At 42.8% G+C, this 8,489-nt stretch overlaps 1 protein-coding gene across 1 annotated transcript; it reads left to right on the plus strand.

Moving 5' to 3' along the window:
• Positions 1-2,050: 2,050 nt before the first annotated feature.
• LOC130177551 (frizzled-7-like) lies at positions 2,051-8,154 on the plus strand. The gene has a single exon (XM_056389401.1). The coding sequence runs from the start codon at positions 3,860-3,862 to the stop codon at positions 5,558-5,560; it is 1,701 nt and encodes a 566-aa protein (XP_056245376.1). The 5' UTR covers positions 2,051-3,859; the 3' UTR covers positions 5,561-8,154.
• The last annotated feature ends 335 nt before the right edge of the window (positions 8,155-8,489 follow it).

Genomic DNA, 8,489 nt, shown 5'->3' on the forward strand with positions numbered 1-8,489 from the left:
TATATAAGTTAATGTGTGTTCTATACATTTACGATAGTTTGATGTGTGCAAATTTTGGAAAATCAGTTACATTAGAGCAATGCATTTGGTAGTTATGATTTTCTGTAAATGCTTTCCCGTACTGCAACCTTCTTCCAAAGTACCAGTATTTCCAGAGTTGCCTAAGTGTGAAAGGTAAACATGTGCTTCCATCCCTCCATTCATTCTAGTGTGTAACATCGCAGTGTCTGTGACTGATCAGATGGTGTTGGACCAATACTCCCTAGGGAAATCACAGTATACTAACAACACTCTCAGTCAATAACTTTATTAGCTGGAGTCTTTAATTATTACAGAGCTGTCCATCAGATCTCAACCCAACTAGTGAAACCAATCCAATGACAGCACTGAACAGCACTGACCAGTGAAATGTATTCATCTCTAGACTAATGATTGAGCTGTCTGAAGCTCCCAGCAATAGCCTTAACATTTCTGTCTTTTAGCTCATATTTCCATGTAATCATAATGCCTTCCCTTGGCATACTTTAAAACAGTGGTCATAGATTTGACCCCCACAGCAGCTGTTTTTCTCTGAATAACTCCTGGCCCTGATGAGGTCTGGTCATTTGGCATCCTGGATAAGCTTGCCTGAAAAAGAGAACAAACTATTCACAGCCATGAATCACACTGAATATGTTGGACCCACCTCCTCCCCTTTTGCTCATCAATACAATCTGTTTTTCAGTAATCAGTGTTGCTGGGTGTATTGACACTGACACAGGTTGGGTAGATAGATTGAAACAGCACAGTTACCTATGAAGTTATCCTGTTGCAACTTGCTGGTAAGAAAAAATGCCTGTATCTTTCTGCTTTTTAAAACGGGCTATTGAAAAACTATTGAATACAGTTCCAAGAAGCATTGATAGGTTCCTTGTAATTAATATTCACTTTTTAGATTTCAGTTTTGGCAAAGGAGGATAACACGCAACAAATGTCCTCAGCTAGACTCAAACTGCAAACATCAATGGATGTCCTGGGAGTCCAAGATGGATACCACCAAAAGTGTCGACACTCGGAGCACCTGTAGATCATCGTCTGTCAATCCAGCCATCCCTGTATGGTGTTGTTGAAGAGGCTGCATGCTATCTCTGAGGTTGGCTACACTCTGATCAACAAGCTAACAAATTTTATGTAAACAGACAATTCATACATACATTCACACACACACACACATACAAAATAAACTGAAAAATGCAAAGCGGCAGATACAGTACATTTCACATAGAGAAGGCAAAGGCAAGGGAAACAATTTTAATGTACAAGACAAAAAAGAGAGATAAAATAGGAGAATTCATCATGTACGCACAAGGTGGATAATGATAGCCTATATAAGCTTGAGCCAAGGGCAGTGGAGAACAGAGGACTTATAAACAGTTTTGAAGGTGGAGCCAGGCTTACGTCTTCTGTAGGCTTGTTCCAGCTAAGTGGAGCACATTAACTAATTGGTGATTCTTCATGTTTAGTTTGGACTCTGGTAATGTTGAGTACACTGCTACAAGATGACTTGAGTAAGTACACAGAACGGAGTACAGACACCTGAGAATTGGTATTGTATGTTCAGTTTTCTTTCCTTTTAATATGTTGCATAATTTGCCCAGTGGAAGCATGCACAGGTTAAGATGCGAGAAAGGAACGTGTCATGTTGATATGCTAAGTTACTGAATGAGGCAAAGTAGTCCCTGTCCTGCAGGATGGCCTCTTTCCCACTTTTTTTAGTAGTACTATGGTCACCTGTGACACAGTCAGCACAAAGATCCTTGAGGACGAGGGATAACATTTCGCCTGCAGTTTCTAGATGAATATCTTTCTGTGTTTGTTCAGAAATCTTCACCAGCCTACCTATTTCATTGTAAGCCATCTTGCAGCGGGGAACTCTACGGACTTCTCCTTTTGGTTCAGCTTCCTGCTCTGTCTCCTTCGCTCTTTCCCCCTGCCCTCTTTGACCTTCTCTCCTCTTCCTGTCCCTTCCCCCACCCCCAAACTACCCCCACCCTCTTTATCCCACTCTGGGTAGAAACACACCAAATGCAGCAAGACCACCAGGAACCGCTTACACCTCCCACATTCAGTGGCCTGTGAATTACTGCTGCTTTGACTGTTGCTGCTCTTTATTCCCACGATTATGCAGATCGGTCCAGGAGCTGCATCTAATTGTGAGCAATGAAACACTTCTAACAGCAACAGATACTTGCTGTGATTGAGTAGTTAAGATGCTGGAATTCATTTGGGTTTCATAACATTTTTGTCATGGTTTGCTCACTGTGCTGCAGTGTGTTTACCTGTCCAACATACAGTGAGTGGCTGTGTGTGTAGAGATTCTGTGAGGAGCTGGAGAGAACTCAACATCACAGCTGCATATTCAAATGGTGTAGATGGGAGAAAGCTTAAAACTAAACTTAAACACAAGTTTTTCTCGTAAACAGAGGACACATACTACAGGGTGTGACTGCTTATGTAGAAGATGAAAGATGATAAGACAGGAAAGGTCAAATAAATGATGGAAAATGTGCTTTATCCTGCTGTTCTGCCATAACAAACACATTTGTACAGGCATTAGAAATTGAATACTTGGTACATACTTGGTTTGCGAAGATTGGTAATTTGATTTAACTGTGTTTGTAGCCCTATAATCAGACTGAACTGCCATTTTATTTCACCTCATCAAGTATTTGAATTGCTGAAAAGTATGAAATGTGGGCAGTAATTCGGGGGGGGGGCTGTGTTTATGCACTTTATATATAATTCCCAGTGTTTTTTATAAGAATCTACTGCATAGGCTTTGTGCTGTTCTTTTCTTGACAAAAGTAACACAACCAATTTTTTTTTGAGCACATTTTACAGGAGTAGATTTGTTACTGTAAACACATTTCAAATTTTCAGTTGTGTAAAAAAATGTTAACATTCCTTCATGAGTAGTACAGTAAAAGTATGAAAGAGAATACAAAAAATAAAGAAAAAATTAATTGATTGTTTACAAATGTGTTATCCTGCTGTTTGGGATTTACGGGCTTGTTTTCTTTTACATAAATGCAAGAAAAGGACAATATATGTTCGTGTCATCTATGAAATTTTAAGTGCTTTACACAAACTAAACTATAGGCAAATTGTTCTTAAAACCTGAACAGAAAAATAATTAAGTTTGTAAAATCTCTGCTGTAATGTAATTACTGTAACATATTTTCCTTCGATGGGGAGTAAAAGCCAATCAAGAACGAGTCCTGTAGGAAAACAAACGCTAGGATTGGATGAGACTTGGCATCGGTTTCAAGGCGCCCTGCGTTCTGTCTGTGTGGAGGTGGGGTGTCTTGTGAATGGAGGGGGCGCCTGGAAACCGGTGGAATCTGCACGGAGTGAGGAGAGCGAGCCTCTGGACTTCCAACTGCTCAGCATGTGAATCGACGCGCCGCATGAAGTCAAGTCGAAAAACGATGGAAATATAAGCCTTTTCGCGTTTCAGATGTTTTTGTTTTGCGCCAAAGTAACCACGTTTAGGTGTTAAACGCGCTAGAATAATTTGTGCTTGCATTACTTCGAGAAAAACCGGACTGTAAGTGTTATTTCCACCGGATTGGGAGTGAGAGTGGACTGCTTGGAGTCACTTACAAAGACCATCAAGAAGTCATGACACGACGAACGTTTTACTTGGATTTATCTTCATAAAACACGAGAAAAGTCGATTACATGTATTTCAGCTCGAACTAATTGGACTACGAGCTAAGTATTGGGACAGTTGCCGTTGATTTTCTTCGCTTTTCAGCTGTTTTTAAGTCGTCCTACTTGGATCAAAGTTTTTTCCTTCCCTCCCCCCTCCTCCTCAACTATGGCGGCGGCCAGGTCCACCACTGGCTCCGTTTTTCTGCGGATCATGTGGCTGGTGTGCGGGCTGGCCTTCTCACCTACTTCTGCTCAACATTACAACAGTGAGAGTGGAATATCCGTCCCAGAACACGGGTTTTGCCAACCCATCTCCATCCCGCTCTGCACCGACATCGCCTACAACCAGACCATCATGCCGAACCTCCTGGGCCACACTAACCAAGAGGACGCCGGACTTGAAGTGCACCAGTTCTACCCGCTGGTTAAGGTCCAGTGCTCTGCGGATCTTAAGTTCTTCCTCTGCTCCATGTATGCGCCGGTCTGCACCGTACTGGAGCAGGCCATACCCCCTTGTCGGTCCCTGTGTGAGCGTGCACGGCAGGGATGTGAAGCCCTGATGAATAAATTCGGCTTTCAGTGGCCAGAGCGGCTCCGCTGCGAGGCATTCCCGGTCCACGGAGCCGGTGATATCTGCGTCGGCCAGAACACATCCGAAACCGGCAGCCCGGCCTCTTCGTCTTCCCCCTATGCACCCGAGCCGACCCTCCCCCCAAATATTGGCCGACCGAACCGCCCGCCCCAGCACAACCAGTACCACCAGTTCTCCTGCCCTCTACAGCTGGAGGTGCCTTCCTATTTGGGTTACCGTTTCATGGGGGTCAAAGACTGCGGGGCCCCGTGTGAGCCCACTAAACCAACCGGAATTATGTATTTCCGGGAGGATGAGGTAAAATTTGGACGGCTGTGGGTTGGCATCTGGTCCATCTTGTGTTGCGTGAGCACCTTATTCACAGTGCTCACCTACTTAGTGGACATGAGGCGGTTCAGATACCCAGAGAGGCCCATCATCTTTTTATCCGGGTGTTATTTTATGGTGGCGGTGGCCTACGCTGCTGGATTTTTCTTGGAGGATAAAGTAGTTTGTGTGGACAAATTCAAGGAAGACGGCTACAGGACCGTGGCCCAGGGGACTAAAAAGGAGGGCTGCACCATCCTCTTCATGGTGCTGTACTTTTTTGGCATGGCCAGCTCCATCTGGTGGGTGATTTTGTCCCTGACTTGGTTCCTCTCGGCCGGGATGAAATGGGGACATGAGGCAATTGAAGCCAACTCCCAATACTTCCACCTGGCTGCATGGGCTGTCCCGGCCATCAAAACCATCACCATCCTAGCCATGGGCCAGGTGGACGGCGATGTCCTGACCGGGGTGTGTTTCGTTGGGATCTTCAACGTGGATGCCCTCCGTGGCTTCGTCCTGGCCCCGCTTTTCGTCTACCTGTTCATCGGCACGTCCTTCTTATTGGCCGGGTTCGTGTCCCTGTTCCGGATCCGCACAATCATGAAGCACGACGGCACCAAAACGGAGAAGTTGGAGAAGCTGATGGTGCGGATCGGTGTTTTCAGTGTGCTCTATACGGTACCGGCCACCATAGTGATCGCCTGTTACTTCTACGAGCAGGCCTTCAGGGAGCACTGGGAGCGGACCTGGCACATGCAGACCTGTAAGCGCTTCGCCGTACCCTGTCCGGTTCACAACTTTGCCCCCATGACTCCAGACTTCACCGTGTTCATGATCAAATACCTGATGACCATGATAGTCGGGATCACCTCGGGTTTCTGGGTCTGGTCCGGGAAGACTCTTCAATCATGGCGGAGGTTCTACAAGCGCCTTAGCAACGGTAACCACGGAGAGACAACGGTGTAAAGCTGGAGGGTGAAAAGACAAAGCCACGGAGTTTTGGATATAACAACCACGAAAAAGAGGTCACATAGCTTTGTTTTTTTTAATGCTATTACGGACATTTTTTTGATCAGATTTTTGCATTTTCAGGTTTTTGGACACAACCAAACTTTATATACTCTATATTCGGTAGAAGTTGGATGAATTTTCAATATATTTCTTTTTTGTTCTCTTTTTTTGTCATCATCAGACAGCCTACACTTCTGACTTTTGCATCGTTTGGATTATAACCTGGTGAAAATGGACATATTGGTCCCTGAACTGTAATGCCAGACTGGTGAAGTTACTTTTAATATGAAATTCCCCACTTATTATTGCGTATATCCTTAATATTACATTTGAATGTACTTTCTGTCTATTCTGGTGAGAGCTTCTCAGTGGAAAGCACCATAACAGAAAAGACTGATGGGCCATGCAGTGTGGCACTCTGTCCACCCTGCAGCAAAAAGGTCATAGGTTTGATCCCTACAGCAGCCACGCCACCTGACTGGGATTTCATTAACTAGAGAAGCCTGGACTATACATGTACATTTTAAGTTACTCTGCCTTTAGCTAAAGACCGAAATGCTTTAATACTGTGTTAAATATTGCAGAGTACAATCTCTCCTGTTGTAATCTGAGGAATGACCATCAACTCTGCCATTACTGCCAAGTGGCTGCCCAGAAATCAAAACACTTTTTATTTTTTGTTCTTTACTTTTATTTTTCATTTGTTTTAATTTTCAGACTGATGAATATTTACTTCTGCGTTGAATGTTCACTCCGAAGGTGAATGAAGTTACATATTGGTTTGCACAGCTATGTAAAGGTTACAAGTGTTAAAAACGACTGATTCACTACAGGATAACTTGGATCTGACAGTTCAAGAGACCACACACACACACACACACACACACACACACACACACACACACACACACACACACACACACACACACACACACACACACACACACACACAGGCCTCCACTCTCTGTAATGGAGACACAACAGCTCATTGTTTGTCTCTGTGTGTGGTCTCTCGACTGTTGGATCTCCCATCAAAAAGACTTTTTAAGCTTTTAAGACATCCAAAGCACCATTTCAAGGATCCAGATTTAATCCGTGGGAGGGGAAATGGTTGCTCAGGATTTTAATGTTATTTCATCCTGGATAAAGATGACTGTACACATTCACACCTGTTTTCTGCCCACTGTTACAGAATCTGTCTCTTGTATAATTTCACTCATAGCGGTAAATGGTTTCATAAACAGACTGAACATTTTAGAGTTTTTAATGAATCATTATTTTAGTGTCTACCTTACACAAGTCTTTAAAACTCAGAGAGATGGCATTTATTTTCTGTTCACCTAGAAACCAGCTTTATGTTTGATGTTTTACATCATGGAAACACCAAGAAGGAAGTCAAAGGTCTCAAGTGTGGGAATATTTTTTCAATTTGAGAGAGTGCAGTGGAGACAAACTGCAGCGGAGGTGTAGTGTATATCTGGGACAGAATCCGTGGAGATGATATAACAGGTTATTAGAACTAAATTGATTATGTGTATTGGTTAAATTGAATGTTCATGACCTCAGCTGGTACAGAGTAATATTTTCAGATTTTACTGTAAACCTCTTAATAGAATAGCAGGAAAATGTGAACTAAATGCTCTTACCATTAGAGTAACAAAACCCAAAAGTGTATTTCAGGACTGAGGACCTTCATTTATTTTCTGGAACCTGCATAGTTTTAACGTTCTGTGGAAACTCGAGACTTTTCATTCAAGTGAGGAAAAAAGTAACCTGCAGTGATTTAGTCCCATTGATAACCCACTGTTTAATGTAGAGCACTAGTCACTTGAGCTGAATCACATTTTATTTCTCTCATTTATAAAATCAGACGGAGATAGTGTCTGGAAATCTGAGCAGAAAAACATGTTTAGGTCTTGACTGAGTCATCTGCAAGGCAGGATATAATGTGCCAGATGCCGCTGTTTCTTGTCGTTTAGCACATTTTCTCAACATACATCACATGATGATGTAAATGATGAATGAAAGCTCACAAAGGTATGACCTTACGGACCTGGTACTCTCGTCATTCTTAATCTCTAAAGCTGTGCCCCAAATCCACACATACTGATACTAGAAACACACACTATGTACCAATCTGTTACAGCAGTTTGTATACAAGAAATGTCGCATTTCATGTGAATGAACTACATACCTCAAACCCCAGTTAAAATTAGCATGTAGGATTGAGCACTCCACACGGCTCATCTCGCATCCATCGTGCTTTTACCTAACAAGGCAGAAATATTTTGTGCGCTGTGATCTTCCAGTGTCAATGATACCAGACTGATCTGTTTGTGTTGTACTACGTTTTCAGAAGGAATATGAGTGTGTTTGTGTGTATTTTTATCAGAGCATATGCAACCTACCAAGTAAACACAGACTGTTTTTTTTAAAGGCATATTGTATTTATGGGGATACTCATTTTTGTCTTTTTTACTTGTTTTTTATCGAGATAAGCCTGTTGTACGTGTACAGTTTGAATAAAACAGATAAGGTTTGTAATGTTTTGTCAGCGTACGCGTGGTATTTGTTGTTAAATAAGGCAAGAGAGCATAAGCAGGGTTTCTACATATCAAACTGATGATGGCCCATGTAAGTGTTTTTTGACCACCTAAACCAAGTAAGGCCTTTATTACTTTCACTTGCCACCTAAACGTCTAGGCATGCCAGTAAAAATACTTTTCATGCATGGGCAGGACACATGATTGTTAACACTTTTGCAGTCACACACAGGCAATATTGTGCGGCAGTGAAGCAGGGAATGTGGCCAATGAGGGAACAACACGATTCTGACAAACCACTATTTTGTGGTATTACCTAAATGCCACGCTGTATATAGTGA

This window comes from Seriola aureovittata, chromosome 11, assembly GCF_021018895.1.
Source record: "Seriola aureovittata isolate HTS-2021-v1 ecotype China chromosome 11, ASM2101889v1, whole genome shotgun sequence".
Classification (NCBI taxonomy): Eukaryota; Metazoa; Chordata; class Actinopteri; order Carangiformes; family Carangidae; genus Seriola; species Seriola aureovittata.

What these genes read in the sequence shown, in the direction of transcription:
- LOC130177551 (XM_056389401.1), top strand. Translation starts at nt 3,860, where the DNA reads ATGGCGGCGGCCAGGTCCACCACTGGCTCCGTTTTTCTGCGGATCATG.